We start from the raw sequence: 18,663 nt of genomic DNA on the forward strand, positions 1-18,663 counted from the left end.
ATAACACTGTAAATTGATTCAAATAAAGATACTTTATAGTGGTGAATGAAATTATTTTTTTACAGCTTTATAAAAAGTACAATATTCAAATTATAATGTGAAATATTTGACAAAATGAATACAATACAACTAACACAAAACTTGATTATAAACAACATTTTTAGTTTCACCTCCAGGAGCAAGAACATATAAATTCATGGGTGAACCCACCCTTGAGCAAGCAACATAGAGTTGTCCATGGGAAAAACAGGGGGATCTTAAATCCACTCCACAGTATGTAATAGTCTGTCCCTGTGATTTGTTGATTGTGATAGAGAATGCAAGTCTCACTGGAATTTGCAATCTCTTAAACTGAAAAGGAAGATCTGTTGGAATAAGTGGCATCCAAAAGTTTCAGTATTGATTTAAACAACTCAATATGTGGAAACTCAGGTTGAAAAGAAACTCCATGCAGTTTTTTCCCGGTTCAGAATGGAACCTGTGTTCCTAGTTCAGCATATGTGAGTACTCATGTAATGTAATTACATTATGAACTGGGGTGCATGAAGGAAACAGTTACAAACACAGTTAGAACATACAAACTCTATATGTATGGTGTCCGTGGTAGAATAGAAACGATGTCCCTAGTGGTTATAGTGTCATAGAAAGTGTTTTATAGTTGGAATTACTGTGAGAATGGCAGCTTTTTACATTTTTACCATTGACATGAATGGGTGAAATCTGATTTTCTGTTTGTAGCTCCGCCCATGTGTGCAGGTGGGCCGAGAGACCCCCAGAACATATCACCCCAGGTAGTGAGGGATCTGCATACCAAGTTTTGTTCAAATCGGTCAAGCCGTTTTTGAATTACTGTGAGAATGGCAGCTTGTTACATTTATTCCATTGACATGAATGGGTGAAATCTGATTTTATGTTTGTAGCTCCGCCCACGTGTGCAGGTGGGCCGCGAGACCCCCAGAACATATCACCCCAGGTAGTTGGAATTACTGTGAGAATGGCAGCTGTTTACATTTTTTTCCATTGACATGAATGGGTGAAATCTGATTTTCTGTTTGTAGCTCCGCCCACGTGTGCAGGTGGGCCGCGATACCCCCAGAACATATCACTCCCAGGTAGTGAGGGATAAGCATACCAAGTTTCGTTCAAATCGGTCAAGCCGTTTTTGATTTACTGTGAGAATGGCAGCTGTTTACATTTTTTTCCATTGACATGAATGGGTGAAATCAGATTTTCTGTTTGTAGCTCCACCCACGTGTGCAGGTGGGCCGTGAGACCCCCAGAACATATCACCCCAGGTAGTGAGGGATCTGCATACCAAGTTTCGTTCAAATCGGTCAAGCAGTTTTTTAATTACTGTGAGAATGGCAGCTTTTTACATTTTTTCCATTGACATGAATGGGTGAAATCAGATGTTCTGTTTGTAGCTCCGCCCACGTGTGCAGGTGGGCCGTGAGACCCCCAGAACATATCACCCCAGGTAGTTGGAATTACTGTGAGAATGGCAGCTTTTTACATTTTTTCCATTGACATGAATGGGTGAAATCTGATTTTCTGTTTGTAGCTCCGCCCACGTGTGCAGGTGGGCTGCGAGACCCCCAGAACATATCACACCAGGTAGTGAGGGATCTGCATACCAAGTATCGTTCAAATCGGTCAAGCCGTTTTTGCGTGATCGCGGCACATACATACATACACACATACATACCTCCGATTTTAGGGATCCGGAAGGTTCGCCCCCCACATTTCGCCCCTCACATTTCGCCCCCGCACATTTCGCCCCCCAGATGTTTCGCCCCCACACATTTCGCCCCCGGATGTTTCGCCCCCGCACATTTCGCCCCTGAGCGTTGGATTATGTGTACTGCACATTTCGCCCCTGAGCGTTCCTCTGTTCTCTCTCTCTCACTCTAACTTTGTATCCCTTCCCACCTCCCCTTTCTGGTCTGAGTCATTCTTTTCCTCTCTTTATCTTTCCCCTACCCCACCCCCAATTGTAGGTCCAGCATCTGTTCCTTCCCACCCTCTTTTCTGGTATGGGTCACTTTCTCTCCTCCCCTCCCCACTTATGGTTCCAGCACTCTGAAGCAGCAGCGGCCGCCGATCCTGACAATCTCACTTACCCGAAGCAGTAGTGGCAGCCTGTGAGCAGAGGCAGTGCCGTAAACAGGCTGCTTTCGGCCAGCCCTGGCAGGGGTCGGGGGAGACGGGGCCATGGGGGGGGGTTAATGGGAGCTTTTAGCCCAAGTCCGACGTGGACTTCATGAGCTGTTCGGAGCAGTTGTCGGTTGGATTGGGATCGAGGTGAACTGGAGTGACGGGGAGGGTTTCAGGCTTCTCTCTCTCCTCTTCCAAGTCTGTCCTTCCTCCCGTGGGAACAACTCTTAGCCTTCGCTCCGGGCCTAAAGTTGGCCCGGGTTCTGTGATTTGACCCCCGAGGCCTCTTTCTCTTGACAGCTCATGTCCCAATGCCAGAGTTGGAGGAGGGAGAGGGGGGGGGGGCACCGCCGCTCACTTCGTTTTCCACATAGACCCTCACAAAATGTTTCCAAAGAAAAGTCGCTTTGGTTTTCCCCGTCTCCTCCCCTAACTTTTCGCTCTTAAATCTGGGGAAGTCTTGGCTTTTCTGACCCTAACTTCATTCACTTCGCAGCCCAGGTGAAAAGGGCAGGAAGGAGGTGCGTTTTCTTCTCCTCCTCTCTGGCTTTGGGGGTAGCGGTGGCCAAGTGGCCTTTTGGCCATTGCTTCAGCTGCTTGAAAGGAGCCAGTGCTGGCTGTGGGCTGGCAGCACCGCCGTCCATGACAACACCCACTCCCTCCCGCACCGCCGTCCATGGCAGGCAAAGCACACAAGAAAGCCCCCACCCCACCGGGGATCGCGGAGGGGCCCAGGCAGTGAAACAGGTGAGACGGCAGCAACTAAGCTCATGTTCCCTTTCGGCGGACCTGCGGCTCGTCGGAGGCGCGCGGCATACGCTCCACATCAGCAGCGCCTGAAAAAGAAAAGTCAGGCGCGCTCCGAGACGGATTTCTTTTTCCCCTCAAAGGCAGGGGTGAAATGTGCGGGGGCGAAATGTGCGGGGGAGAAATGTGTGGGGGCGAAACATCCGGGGGGTGAAATGTGTGGGGGCGAAATGTGTGGGGGCGAAAAATACCTGGGGGCGAAATGTGAGGGGCGAATTGCTGGGGGCGAAATGTGGGGGGCGAAACTTCCGTGAACCCCGATTTTATATATATAGATTGCAGTATGAGGTGGAAGGGCTTCACTCTAGGAACAGTGAGTGCTAAGCTTCTCTGCCTTTTTCTCCACAAATGCATTCTTTTCCTATGGGGTTGTTTTTTCTTAGTGTGAGCTTTGGGGGCTCTCACCATTTATGTTTATGGGACAGTGCATGCTAATGCACAATTTGGTCTGTGAAAGAAAAAAGAGAGGCTGGTAATTCTTGTGAGAAGCAAACTGTCTTCCCCCCCCCCTTCCCCTTTCTACCACAGACCTAAATGCTCAGATGCTACTTTGATACTCCTAGAATTCCTATGAGCGTCAGAATCACTCAGCTCTGGAACAACCTTACCTCCCTTCTTAGGAATCTGAGCTCCCTCCATCTCTTCCGTAAACATCTGAAAACCTGGTTATTCTCAAAAATGTAACTCCTCCTCCCTCTCTGGTTATTCTAGTCCTCTAAATTTTCTCTTCATTTTGCCTCTTCCCTCCACTGGAGTTCTTTTCTACCCTAACTCTTGTTAACCGTGTCGAGCTTTACGAATGTAGAGATGATGTGGTATACAAACCTAAGGTTTAGATTAGATTAGATTAGCACTCTGGACCATGGTAAAAATCCCTATCACATCTTAGTAAAAGGGTGGTGGTGGTGTATTCTTAAAAAAGCTTTCTCTTTTAATTTAGTGCTTAGGGTTTTCACAAGGCTCAGGGCAAAGCCAAACTCAGATACTTCATTGTAGAATTTTCCCCTTTGTCTAGAATGGCAGGAAGCCATCCGTTTCAATCTAAGAATGATAACTAACACATATTTTAAAAATCCCCTAACAAGAGACTGGTGGTTTGGATAGGCAGCCTGTGTGGATGGACTTGTCTTTCACCATTTTTCTACATTTCTCTTGTTCCCTGTTTCATAAAATTTCCCTTTTGAAAAAAACAACAAAACCTAAAGAGGGAATGAGGGCTCTTAAAGAGGACCAGTCTTCTTTATGTCAACCAGCTAGCTATGGCAGCTTTATTTAACATTTTCATAACAGTGGACACCACTTTTTTTTTTTTTTTGGGGGGGGGGGGGGGGCAGGGGAACAATATACATTGGTTAACAATTTAGTGGCACACAAGGAATATACAAAAACCATGTGATCATACAGGAACCAAAAGAATTGAAATCCAGGAAGTGAGTCTGTTAGAAGTTGTAAACATCTTAAGTATTTAAAAAAATATTTTAATAGCTCTTCTTGTTAACTTGGCAATTGATGGTTTTGTAAAGAATAACAGTGGTGGACTGCCTTAAATGTTAGACAAAGGAAAACAAAGGTCTGGCCACTTAGACAGACCATGCTAGAATTTATTATAAGAAATATCCCAATTTACTTCTGAAATAGATTCTACTGACACTGCACATGGCACAGAAGAAAGTTTCAGAGCTGCTCCTGAACTTCTCACCACAAATGAAGGTAACTTTAAACCATGGCAAGAAGGTCTCTATTTTATAAATACATGTAGGCATCTATATGTTTTTAGAAAATACTAGCAGAAATCCTGGAGAAAGCATAGGTTAATGAAACCACATCCATTTACAGTACCTCAAGAGCAGGTGCAAATGTACACAGGTATTTTATAACCCATATGTGTAAATTATGATTTCACCTGTGCTTGTCATCCCATTTATTTATATGCTCAAGGTAATTTTATAAAAGGCATTTTATGTGCATTTTTCTGTCACATACATGCAAAAAAAACTTTTATAGGAGATGCTATTTTTAAATAAACCTGCTATGAATTCCTGTGAAAATAAGGGAACTACAAAACTTGATTGGGTGGATTCCCTACATCTGTAGAGAAATTGAGCATTGAAAACTTAAATTGATAAGACAAATTTAACCTTTCCCAGTTCTTCCAATTCCTCAATATATTTTTTAAATGGAACATTTGTTGGCCATAGAACAGAGGCGATATAGGAAATTTTTGGATGTTTGGGAACCATTGACTAAATTTTGTAAGGAATAATATCTTTTTATATTTAGGGACATTTAAACATTTAGGGACCTTTAAACAGGGTGGGAGGGGGAAGGGTTTTACAGTATTATTTGTTTATGGGCATTTATGAATTGTTTCTTGTAAGATTTGTTTTATTTGATTGTTAAGAGGGGGGGGGAATAATTGTATATTATTCTCTGCAAGTTCAATGTGCTTTTCCTGTAATGTTATTTGTAGATGCTTGCACAATTATAGTTTGGAAATTTAATAAAGTATATTTAAACAAATGATAAAAGACTACATGAACTTTTAAAAACACAGCATTCAGGGGATTCTTGATAGTTTTTAACCTGCCTTCCTCCCAGTGGCTAACCATGGGCAGAGATCCTATCCTTCAGACCTCAGCTTATCCTGTCTCTGCTTAAGCCATCACAGTTGCTGTGGAAACCAGACATGAGATAGTAAAGTAAGGGGATTAGGACTTGCAAGGAGGGCAAGCTGCAGTAATTCCCTAAATATCAAGACCCCCTAAGAGGAGAATATAAATTATTATGCTGTAACTGATCATACCCACACTCTGGGTCCCTCTCCTTCTGTTATACTGTATTAAGACCATACCTTATTCATCCAGTTCTTCTGTGCACTCACAGCAAAAAAAGCCTGTCAAAGCAGACACAGACAACATAACCACTTGGAGACTTGTGGAGGTTGATAAGACCAAGAACAAATTCAAGAAAAACCTCCTTTTTCCCCCTCAGTTGCAGCCAATAACAAGTCACATCTGTGAAACAGATCCCATCTGTAGTCCAGCATAGGGAAATGTTCAGTTGCTGACATTCATAGGGACAATGAAAAGCAAGCCACACAATAAATAGAACAGATGCACAATGCATTACAGTTGCACCAAGACTGCCTGTGTTCCAGATCATAAATGCTGGGTAGAGGCTAAAAGAGCTATTCGAAGAGCAGATCTTCATCCCGGTCTTCTGCCAGGAGATTTGCAGGCTCAGATGATCCGACTGTCATCCGTGCTGCCCGTTCCACTTCTGCTTTTTCTTTCAGGATTTTCTTTTTCTCTTGAATCTTTTTTAACCTTATAAACATAATAGAGCTGGGTTATTTCTTCCAAAGCATTTAAAATTTTTATTGCATTTATTTTATTCTGGTTTAGTTCTTGCCTTTAAGATGAGTTACATTGAGGTACAGTAGATATTCCCAGTCCCTAGAGGGGTTAATTATCTACTTGAGCCAATGGAGGGTTAAAGCCCAAATTCTATAAGCAGCGCCTATCTAAATTGAAGAACAAGCTCAATTAAGCTTTTTAATCAGCACTGATTGAAACATAGGCGCCTATCAAGAAAACCCAATTCTGTAACAAGGCGCCTATAAAAAGTTAGGCGCCCTTCAAAAAAAATAGGCGCCTATCTAGTTAGGTGTGGGCGTGGCTATGTTAGGCGCCTTGTTGCAGAATCGCTGCTCTTAAGTGTGATTAAGCGCTCAGCTAGGCGCCTAACTTTTAAGTGTGCCTAGAGCTGGCCTATTTACTGAGCGCCTCTAAAATAGGTGCCGCTCAGGGTGATTCACTAAACAGCACCCAATTGTGCTTGAATCGTGCTGAATGGCGCCTAATTAGGCCCTGCTTATAGAATTTGGGCTTAAGTGACTTGTCAGAATCTGCAGACCCACTCAATCAATCCCAGGCTTCACATGTCCTCTTTCTTTTGAAAGGAAAAGGCAACAGGGAAGCCACTGAGCAACCAGTCTGGACTAGACTTCACCAAAGCGTGTTCGAAAGTGAGAGGCATTCGGTACTGACATGAAACACTGTCATTGCAGGCTACCTCGAAGTAGCTACTTCTGCACTTGTCATATACACAATCTGTTAAATCCACACCATCTACTTGCATCTAACCAAAACAAGCATCTTGCTTTTTTTGAATAAACCAAGCAATACAAGGAGTTAGAAGCACAAGTTTCAGATTCATGCTAGAGAATGACAAAGGAACAAATTTTTTCCCATCCCGTTGCCGTGAGTTTTCTCACAGTCACTGTCCCATTCCTGTAAGCTCTGTCTTAACTGCACAAGCATTGAACACTTATGATTTCAAAGTGTTTGAGGTTTGTGCCATGAGAACAGAACTTGCAGGAATGGGACAGGGACAGGAAAAGAACTTGCTGGAATGGGAAAATGAGTTCCCTTGGGAACAGGGAAAAATCTGTCCCCATGTCATTCTCTAATTCATGCTGATTTGAGGTTTTTTTTGTGCACATATTTATCTATTAAGACAAAAAGCAGCTGGTGGGAAGGGAGAAAGACATACCAAGAAGCATGTATACTCATAAATCAATGGCTAGCTGAAGCCAGGCCCTGTGTCAGCTTTAATAATGTAGACATTATACAATGAGTCTGACCTAACCTCGAGAAGAAGGTTCTTGCCTTTGAAAGCTAACCAAAAAAATATATTAACCCAGTGTCCTGCAAACCTTCTTGAGCCGCAGCTTGTTAAACTTAGTGGCCGCGGCTCGAGGCATCTGGAAGTGCGCAGACATCACTGTAATGACATGCGTGACGTCATCACGTCGATGTCCACGCACATGCAAAGGCCCTCCAGATGGGCCCTGAGACACCAGAAGGGGATGCCAGCAGGGTAGAGGGCTGATTGTCTACAGGATGTGCCTCTCGCCACAAGAGGAAAGTCCTGTAGGCAGTCAGCCCGGTGCCTCTCCTCCTCCCCAGTGTGCCGCGGTACACCTTAAATCTCAGTAGGCACACTAGTGTGCCACGGTACACAGTTTGCCATACACTGTATTAGCTCCTAAATTGTATATATGGCACCTAAAGTTAAGAATGAACACCTTGTAGAATAGTGCTTAATTATATATAGAATCAGGCCCTCATCGAATTTTATCTGGGAACAGGGCCAGTTTAAGGGATTGTAACAATTTGTAAAAAAAAAAAAGTTATTATATTATTGTGTCTGTTTTATTTCTATTTACTGATCTCTGAAGAAATTAGATACAAACTTTATATTACTTTAATAGTATATTTTAAGTATTTCTTGTCTATTATATGAAATGGATTGCATATGTTTTATTAGAATCTGCCAGGACAGGTGATTCGCAGCTAATAAATGTACATTACATCAAATCAATAAATACAAATCAGATAGGCTTATAGTTGCCAACATCATAAACCTGTCCATGTACTATCCTACCATGCCTCCAAGCCTTTACCATAAACAGTAGGCAAATGACGAGAGATTAGCTAAAATCATCTCAAGCAGCTACAGATTATACGAAGGGGTACTAAAAAGTTCTCAGCCCAACCAACCAACTTCCTAAATTCTGAGCACGATTTTGCCACTGTAGCTGAAAAGAGTGTTATCTCGTTTCATTAAATGCCAATTTGCAGAAACAAAATTCTGTGTTTTGATATTGTTTCAGATCATTGATTGAACCATATCCATGTCATTCTCTTCTTGGTTGCGCTAAGAGCTTTTCAGCACCTCCTCGTACAGAACACACTTCCAGCCTTTAGAATTCCCTCAGTGTTAAAAAGAAACCAGTAAGAGGAGAGTAAAATCATGCAGTTGTGAAATGAAAGCGATTCAGAAGACCAGTACTGATTTCTCAAGTCACTCTGGTTCCTGTGCAGATCTTATGACTCTGCAAATACAAAGTTGCCAAGTTTGCATTGTATGCTGTAATCAGCCCCAAGTGATGACACACACTATAAGAAAACACCTGCACACAGCTGTATATTCTTATTGTAATGGATAGCAGTTGTAGCAGCTGGAAGCTGGACCAAGGTTAGCTATCATTTACAATCTGCAAACTTCATGCAGGGCTCCTGAGGTTAATGTTATAGTTATCCGAGTAAGTCAAGGCAGAAAGCTTTAGTTCTGAGCCTCGGTTTTACCATTTAATTGTCCATACAGTAAGTATAACAGGGGCATAGCTAAGGGTGGGCTCAGGTCTTGGTGCCAATGTCTTTGGAGTGCCAATGAGATGTCTTGACTTCTTAGATGCCAGAAACTCTGCCAGCCGCAGTGCTACTGGGATCACATTCAGCTACATGAAACGACGCTTGCAAGCACATTGAAGTTCTGGTTTACCTAGCCCTTCAGTCTCCAGCAAGCAAGCAGCAGCCTATTTGCCCTGGAGTCGGGGAATCTCTTCTACAGTTTTACTTCTGCTGAGTAGAGCATGACATGGAAACAAATTTTTCCCCATCCCAAATTCATTTTCATGACCCGGCGAGTTCGTTTTCTGTCCCTGCAAGCTCTGCAAATCTTAAGTGTTCGAGGCTTGTGCAGTTAAGGCAGAGCTTACAGGAATGGGGCAGGGACAGCAACAAAACTTGTGCGGACAGGAAAGGGGAAATTGAGCTCCTGCGGGGATGGGGAAAAATTTGTCCCTGTGTCATTCTCTACTACTGAGCCTACTCTGCCTCAGTTTCCTCACAGATGCTGCTCCTCCTCCATTGCAGCTCTTCTAACCACTGCACTTCACCGACACTTGCCTCTGTCGCACACACGCACCGGGTCCAGCATGGCTCGGCTCTGCTGCAAAGTTGAGCCAGGGAATTGGTACTTAGCATTGCTTTTTTAATTTAGCTGGCTGGCCCCTGTTCCATGCAGCTGGAGAAATCTGGGCACTCAGCAGCTGCTGTACTTCAATGGCAACCCTCCTGAGTCAAGCCTATTCCCCCCGTGGCCTCCTCTCCAGCACACAAATCAGAGCCTCATTAGGACCACTGCAGTAGAATTCTGCAGGGAAGTGCTGCCCAGGTTAAAAAAAAAAAGTTTCATATTTAATGTTGATGAGTGTGAGCTCTGCATTCTGCACTGCCCAGGTTAAACAAAAAGTTTATCTTTAATTCTGGGTGGGGAATTGTGAAGGGAAGAGAAGGGCTATTGCTGGGCTACAGGAAAGGATGGGGTAGGTAGGGAAGGACTGATACTAGACTACAGGACAATTTCTGATTTTTGTTCCTTTATTCTCTAATTGGTAAGGGTTTGTCCTCATTCTTCATGTTACTAAGGTGAGAGATTTTGCTGCCATGTGATTTAGGTGGAAATCTATTGTCTGGCTTTTCCAATTATGCTGCTGTGTATATTCACTGCTTCCTTTTTAAGGGTGCTGGCATCTGTGTATACAGAATCGGTGGCGTTAAGGTTTGCAGCATAGTCTCTGAGAAGACTCTTTGCAAGATGTTGTGTTACTTCACAAAGGGAGTCTTTTACTTTCTGCTGTGAGGTCCACAGGAATAGCATAAGTCCTATGGCAAATAATATGAGCTAAATGTTAGTAAAAGACTTTCAGTAAAATAATTCTGTTTTACTACTACCATAATTTGAATACAATTTGCTCTATGTAAAGCTGTAAAAGGAACATTCTAACTAGATTCTAACTAGATTCTGCATAATAACAGATTCCACAAGAGGTGGAAAAAATATCTTGATGTTGACAGTGTGTAAGTATGACAGTATGCGTTTTATGTTGATGCAGGACAGGTGATGGGCAGACTATTTTACTTAGAAATCTGTCATCAAGTGCACTCTAAGGCATTATTTAGTAGTATTTCAAAATACACTACTCATACCTATAACTAGGGGTTGATACCGAGACTGAGAAGGGGAAGCTGTTCCTGGCCGGTTAAATAGCACTGAATATCAGGTGAATAGTGCCCATCCATATTAGCTCTGGGCCCACCCAAAATGTCACGTCTGGCTACACCACTGGTGTAATATTTCAGGCCAAACTCGAAGGTCTTTACACTCCTTTGAGTTTGGTATTGAGTTTGTGGATTTATCTCTCCTGTGCTATCCTATCCGTAATATTTCAGGCACCAGACTGTTATCAAGCCTTGTACCTTAGACCTGTAGTAATCATAAATCCAAATGCAGCAACAGCACAAATCACTGATCTCATTGCTCTATCTCCCTTTGCTGCTTTATCACTCCTCTTCTGCTTCTATGTGGTAGAAGAGAAGGAAGACGCGAGAGCAGAATCACACTCACCGGTAGAATTCCTCTCTCTCTCGTTCATCCAGTTCGGTGATAATGTAGGACAGCGTACGCTCAATCTTTGGAATAATCACTAGGATGCACAATCAACATGTTAACAGGTTGCATTTATAAAAGTACAGCAAGATCTTCTTTGGAATCAACCACTACCAGGGTACAGAAGATGAGCCTTCAGTCAGCGTGTTTCTAAGTAACTACCTGGAGGTCTTTCCCACCCCCTTCCTCTCCATTATTGCTATTGTAATGACAGTCTGTGGTCAAGAAATACAGACCAGGAATTCTTCTGACCCATGGTATATATTAGGAATTATATAAAGACAGGAATTTCTTAGTCAACTTTAAAAAGTGCATCAGCATTACAAAAATGAAAGGAAAAGATCAAATATAATCACAATGAGTTGAGAAAAAAAAATAAGTTAGTTCCATGAGAAAGGTGAAACAAGAAAACCATTATCACATACAAAAATAAACCACTTCACAATTTTTTTGTTTCAAACCACTGTCAACAGAAATGTTCACATATAAAATAGTGTATAAAAAATGGATATGTGTGTATATCACAAGATGACCATGCTTATAAAGAACTATTTAACTTAAAATGGCTGCTGAGAAGAACAGTCCATTGTCACCCCAATGCTCCAACATGGACCATGGTCTGCTGGAGGGTTCTGAGGCTATAGTTTTAACCACTGAACCACACCATTTAAAAACAATTTTCACACAGAATTCTGTTAAGTGTCACTAGGCATCCCTGATTAGGATGCCGTTTGCAGAATTTCCCCTCTAATGTATGTGGTGCCCTTGCATACAAAGAAGCATGGGTCTATGTGTACAAGGACCTGTTGGCATTTACATTGGCAAAGAGGAGGGAACTGTAGCCAGTCAAGGACATATTAAGCTAGGGAAAAGATTTGTATATGTCTAGACAGAAGTTGTACAAAATATTTAATTTGATTTTTAAAAACTACATGGAATTCTTTCAAAGTATCTTACTCAAGTGATACCACATGAGTGTTCTCTGTTATACATGATCAGTTCATTCCAGAGTACAAAACATGGAAAAATATTACATGGCTTATACTCCCTGTTCTGCATACAAGACATTCTTACAGAACAGGACTTTAGATGAAAAACAAAAGCATCTAATGGTTTAGAGGCCAACTAGAAACCTATTTTTTCTATTTCAGCCAAAACTGAACCCAAGACTGAATTCTTCTGTACCCCCTCCCACCATGAAAAGGAGCAGCTCACCTCTAAGGCTGGACCCCCCACCCCCCAAAACAAAGGCAAAGTGGCACTCCCCCCCAGACCCTCCCCATCACCACCACCTATAGGGCCAGACTCCTCCAGCTCAGGCTTTCATTAAGAGCATTGGTGGTGCAGTGGGGGGGCAGAACAATCTGCACTTGCTCCTGCCAGCTCTGTTATCAACATGGCTGTTGGAACTATGTGTCTATAAGACTGCCGCCAGAAGTCACAGCAGCTATATTGAGATTGGAACTGGCGTGAATAAATTTTGTTCCTACCACCAATGCTTTTAAAAGTAAGCCCAGGGTGGGAGGGACCTCTGAACTTAGACAGGAGTTGGGGCAGTACTGAGCTTCAGTTTTAAAATACACTTGTGGTTTTGGCCAAAACTGAAAAGGGACGACGTTTAGGATTTTGAGTCCGTTTCATTACCAAAACCAAAATTCAGATAGCCTCTATAATAATTGCTTTCTGATGAAATAGTAGTGCAATTGGCTGTGCACATGTATGTGCTGCTGCCATGAAAGGATTTTTTTTCTACATAAATTCAAACTTAGCTGTGGGAGGGCCTTCTTAGGTTAGGACTCTGATCACTCACCATGTTCAATTGCATTTACACGTCTGTTTGTTATCTTTATGGCTTCATCCAATGTGACGAAAGAAGTCTATGGCAAAAAGAATGGAAAAAATAAAATCCTCTTCAATGCAAAGAGAAATGGTAAGGTCTGATGTACTTTATGGCTTAGAAAAAGAACAGAAGTCCTCTCTCAGGATCAAATGGAGAACACAACAGGTGTAGAACACTAAACATGTAGACACAACCTATAGTACCTCACTTCTCTATCTAAATTTATTTATTCGTTTTTATTTCTATCCCATCGTCCCCAAAGAACTCAAGTCGGGTTATAGGTTAACATACATAATAGTTGTTTTTACAGGTCAATATGCAAAAGGTTTGTCCAACTAACTTTTGAAGTTAACAGAACAAACCAAAACAGTTTATTTTTTTTTTTCTTAAATCTTTATTCATTTTCAGTTCATACAAGTGTATAACATTTTATCAGAGAACTCATACAAATCACTTGACAGTCTTAGCAACATTTTCACAAGTACATAAAAGAACTCCCTCCCCCTCCCATCCCTTCCAATAATAATGAATCAAGTAAATCTCACATCTTACACCCCCCCCCCATCCCACACTAATTATACTCTTGTACATAGAAAGGTGTCTAAGGTGTCTAATCTCTCCCCCCACTTCACTATGTACTGCACCAATAAGAAATCCCGCAGAATTCAGCTGTTTGCCTTCCCCTCCATAAAATTATGCCAGCTCAAAAGATTCCTCGACAAAACCTTCGCCTTCCAGGCGGCCAGGCTGAACCCTTGGCTAGCCCAAATGATGCTTGAGGCCCTGACCTACCTCGACTTCAGAAAACTTCTCAAAACACACCTCTTCCGCGAACAGGACCCTTAACCCTTATTCCCCGCAACCATTCAACTCCCGCCCCACCCCCTCCTTTCTCTCCCCTCCCCTCCCCCCTCCCTCATCTCTTCCAATCCAACTATGATAAACTTCTGCTAAAACCCCAACACTTCCTTCCTCGTTGCTTGTAATTCCGACAAAATGTTGTAAATCCGTGTTCAGACCGGATCCTAATTTAATTGATGTGAACTGCCTAGAACTCTTTGGGTATGGCGGTATATAAGAACTTAATAATAATAATAATCATTAGAATATGCAATCAATGGCCCCCAGATCTTTTTAAAGTTATTATAATTTATAGTTTTACATTTCTCTCACCAACTAAGTTTTGTCTAGGCAATGTTATATAGCAAGCAAATCTATCGATGCCAGAACAAAATTTAACCTGGATACCAAAAGGCAGCACTCGGGTATTCCTGGTGCATGATGAAATTGTAGCTGCTCAGCTCTGACTGAATAAAGATGCCCAGATAACTTTGGTCCAATAAACAGCCTTCCTAAAATTATTCTGAACATTCCACTGAATATCTTGATAACTTCCCAGCTCAGCAACTTTATTTATTTTTTTTTTAATAATTTCTTTATTCAAAGTGTATCAGAAAAATACATATAATCTTATAAACACACACTTGATTTCCTTCATGAATACTTTAAGTACAATATATCATATTTATATTCATATTTTTATAATGTTTTAGATAATATGTAAATCATTTAATATGTCTGACAAATAGAAATAAAATAAAAAAGCCCCCCCAGCCCTCCCTTCCTATTTCAGAAAATCTAACCTAATACTTCAAAATGCATTAATTAATTCATGCATTTAAAAGGAAACAGTTCTTAGCTTTACGTCCAAAACTGAGAGCACTGGGGGGAGCAACTTTTTGAATAAGAGCCTTTTAGAAGATTACCCCCCCAAAAAAAATTTGGAAAATTAACAAGTGCTGTAATAATCCATGTAAAAGGTATGTGAAAAATTACACCCCACCCTATTAGGGGTAAAAGTTCAGTATGAATAGTATATGTATCTATAGAGGAGTTAAACCGGGGAGAGGAGGGAGCAGAGTATGTGTATGAACTTCATTTTAAAAACTCCATATCTACGTTGAACTTCATGAAAAGCAGGAGTCAGGTATTCCTATTCTCCCACCGGTCTGAATTTTCCAAGGGATTTTCATAAGGTATATTTGCCTTTGAAAATTAACTTTCTTCAAGGTCAGTTTCAAAATTGCCCCCTTAAAACAAGCAGCCCATACCTATTACCTTAGACACCCCACTCCTAGTCTGCAGGGAAAGGGCAAAATTCAAAAGATGCACCTTTGCTTTGTACAAATACAAACAGCATCATTAAAAATGAATGAAAAATTAACCAAATGAGAACTCAGGATTGCTCTCAATTTTCCCAAGCAAAAATACAAAATTTAGCTATTTTTCCTTATAGCGGGCAGCCAAAGAGCTTAACATAATATACGTACGGCAGCACTAAGTTTGGGCAAGCTGCTCCCTACCAGACAAGGTGTAAGAGAATTCAGTGTACATACAGTGCATCAGATGGCTATGACAGTTCATTGTTTTCTACTTTTGTTCTTTCATAAATATCAACTTTTTGCTGAAATATGTATTAATATCAAACATGGTACTGCCCAATAAAAGTTGATAAAGAATGGATTGGCGGTGATATTTTGGAGACATGCCACTTAGCTGTTAAAGATTTAAAGGGAGAATGCATCCATTTTCCATGTGCTGAAGGATTTAGGGTGATGCTTGCCATACTTCCCTCTTCCTAGTGGCAAAGGTCGGCCCATGGTAGTGTCTCAGAGGCCTTGTGTTGCCACCTTCACAATGTAGTGAAAGCTGCAAAGGGGATGAACGTGAAGCCACCAAGAACCTTTCTGGTCCAATATACACCACTACGAGTACAGTTGTAGAACAGCTTATCTCTATCAGGAGAGACTATGGGATGTTATGGCTCATATCAACCACAAGTTTGCTACCCTTGAAACTCAGCTGCTCCACACAGAGGTAGAGATCTGCTCCCATGCAAGCTTCAGAAAAGCACAAATTTTTACCAGAGAAGTCTTTCCCAGTCCTCTGGTGCCACCTACCTGCAGTGAAGCCAGCTCTACAAGCAACTCCACAGCTTTCGAATAGTTCCTCTTCAGTTTTGCCAATTGTTCTCCCCCTCGAGCCAGACCGGTCAGCTCATAACCTGAAAAAGCAGACAGATTCCACTTAAGTCACTGGGTTTCCCTGAACTTACCCTATATAACAGCTCAGACCCAAACAAAATCCTAGAATTGAAACTTACTGTCTCCTCCTTCTTGGTAGTGTTCAAACACAGGCAACGTGACACCTAAAATAAAGAAAATTTATTGTAAGATTTCGACTGTTTTTCTCTATAGCATTTTACATATTTAATTTCTTGATTTCATGTCTGCCTTAACAGTTTCTAACATGGAGTTATCTTCGTGTATCTACTAACTAATATAGCAGGTGCCTGCTTCCCCACACTGTTCTTTCAGAGCGTGCTTCAAGGATCAGTGGCCAGGTCAAGCTGAGATCTGGGAAAACCGGTTCATTTCTCATATCTTAGAATATCATGGAAAAAACATTAAACCCAGCTAACTACTTGCGGGCAATTATTGCAAATATTTAGTCACAGCTCACTGCTTGGCTTCCGATCACAGTTACTCTCTTTCGCTGCATTTAGACAAAGATCAAACTTGGCAATGACCCTGGAAAAACATTAGTAGGGTGCTTTACCCTGGAAGTCTGGGGCTCCAGTTAGCAGAGATCCAAATGATTGGAGGCCAATCCTAGATTCCAAAGTGGTCAATGTAGCGTTGAAAGTTCACAGATTCTGGTTGGAAACTGATCGCCATTGCTTCAGTGGCAAATTTTTGACCTCACTGGATTTGACAGAGGTTTTCTTGCATCTTCCCAGATCACAGAAAATTTCTCAGGTTTCATATGCTAGAGAAAAACTTTTGGTTTGTGGTGCTGCCTCCTGCCAGTAGTCTGAGGGGGGGTGGGGGGAACGGGTTGCCATGGCCACTAAACTTATCGTGGCAGGGAGATCTCTTGCCATGATAAGCTCAGCAGCCGCGTCCACTTGAAATGTAGGCCACCATTTTGCTGGCCTACATTTCAGGCACCTATCGCAGGCTTAGGGAGACGCCTAGGGCCACCTAAGCTCGCCTAAGGCCACTTCCGGGTAAAACAACTCCCATTCCTAGCCTTAAGTGAGCTTAGGTGGCTCTATGCGCCTCTCTAGGCTCACGGAGGTGCATACAATGTAGGCGGCCTGCCCAGGATGATTTCTTTTTTTTTTTTTAACGTGCATCTTGATTGGTGGTTAGACAGCAGTAGGTCACCTAAAATCAGGATGCCGTTTATAGAATTTGCCCCTCATTCTGCACTAGGACTAGCTTGCCACACACACTAACTAAATCAGTTCCTTATATCTTGTTTAACTGTACAAACAACTTGCCTTGAGTTTAGCCTCCTATCCGTTTATCCCAACACAGTCTGCACCATCTATCTTGTCCCCATCTAAATATCTGCTTTTGACCCCTCAGCTAAAAGCATTCATGTAATATCTGTTATTTGAATAAGAATAGCCTTACTGGGTCAGACAAATGGTCCATCAAGCCCAGTAGCCCGTTCTCATGGTGGCCAATCCAGGTTACTAGTACTTGGCTAAAACCCAAGGAGTAGCAACATTCCATGCTACTGATTCAGGGCAAGCAGTTGCTTCCCCTATGTCTCTCTCAACAACAGACTATGGACTTTTCCTCCAGGAAATTGTCCAAACATTTCTTAAAACCAGCTACACTATCCATTCTTACCACAACCTCTGGCAGTACGTTCCAGAACTTAACTATTCTCTGAGTGAAAAAATATTTCCTCCTATTGGTGTTAAAAGTATTTCTCTGTAAATTCATCGAATGTCCCCTAGTTTTTGTAATTTTTGACAGTGTGAAAAATCGATCCACTTATACCCATTCTACTCCACTCAGGATTTTGTAGACTTCAATCATATCTTCCCTCAGCCGTCTCCTTTCCAAGCTGAAGAGCCCTAACCTTTTTAGTCTTTCCACATAAGAGAGGAGTTCCATCCCCTTTATCATTTATTTATTTATTCAATTTTCTATACCATTCGCCTTTGGAGCCCTTTTAAAAAATCGACATAACATTGGCCACCTCCAATCTTCAGGAATTATAGATGATTTTATTGACAGGTTACAGATCACTAACAGCAGGTCAACAATTTCATATTTGAGTTCTTTTAGTACCGTGGGATTCATACCATCTAGTCCAGGCGATTTATCACTTTTTAACTTGTCGATTTGGCTTAGTACATCTCCCAGATTCACCGAGATTTCTTTCAGTTCCTCTGAATCATCACCTTTGAAAAACATTTCCGGTTCAGGAGGATATCTTATATCTTCTTCCGTAAAGAAATACCGAAGCAAAGAATTCATTCAATCTCTCCGCTATGGCCTTATCCTCCCCAAGCGTCCCTTTTGCTCCTTGATCATCCAAAAGGTCCCACAGATTCCCTCACATGTTTTCTACTTCTGATGTACCTAAAAAAATTGTTATGAGTGTTTGCCTCTTTTGCAAGTTTCTCTTCATATTCTTTCTTAGTTGTCTTTATCAATGCTTTGCATCTAACTTGCCAATGCTTGTGTCTCTTCTTATTTTCT

General features: G+C 41.8%; 1 protein-coding gene across 1 annotated transcript in view; it reads right to left on the reverse strand.

Moving 5' to 3' along the window:
* Nucleotides 1–4,283: 4,283 nt before the first annotated feature.
* The window catches only part of ATP6V1D (ATPase H+ transporting V1 subunit D), a 48,577-nt gene continuing 34,197 nt past the window's right edge, over nucleotides 4,284–18,663 (reverse strand). Inside the window, exons 5-9 of the mRNA XM_033952176.1 lie at nucleotides 16,263–16,307; nucleotides 16,060–16,163; nucleotides 13,070–13,136; nucleotides 11,218–11,296; nucleotides 4,284–6,287 (exon numbers count right to left, since the gene is read on the reverse strand). Coding sequence (XP_033808067.1) covers nucleotides 6,149–6,287; nucleotides 11,218–11,296; nucleotides 13,070–13,136; nucleotides 16,060–16,163; nucleotides 16,263–16,307 — 434 coding nt within the window. The 3' untranslated portion in view covers nucleotides 4,284–6,148. The remainder of the gene's footprint in view (nucleotides 6,288–11,217; nucleotides 11,297–13,069; nucleotides 13,137–16,059; nucleotides 16,164–16,262; nucleotides 16,308–18,663) is intronic.

This window comes from Geotrypetes seraphini, chromosome 7, assembly GCF_902459505.1.
Source record: "Geotrypetes seraphini chromosome 7, aGeoSer1.1, whole genome shotgun sequence".
Taxonomy (NCBI): domain Eukaryota; kingdom Metazoa; phylum Chordata; class Amphibia; order Gymnophiona; family Dermophiidae; genus Geotrypetes; species Geotrypetes seraphini.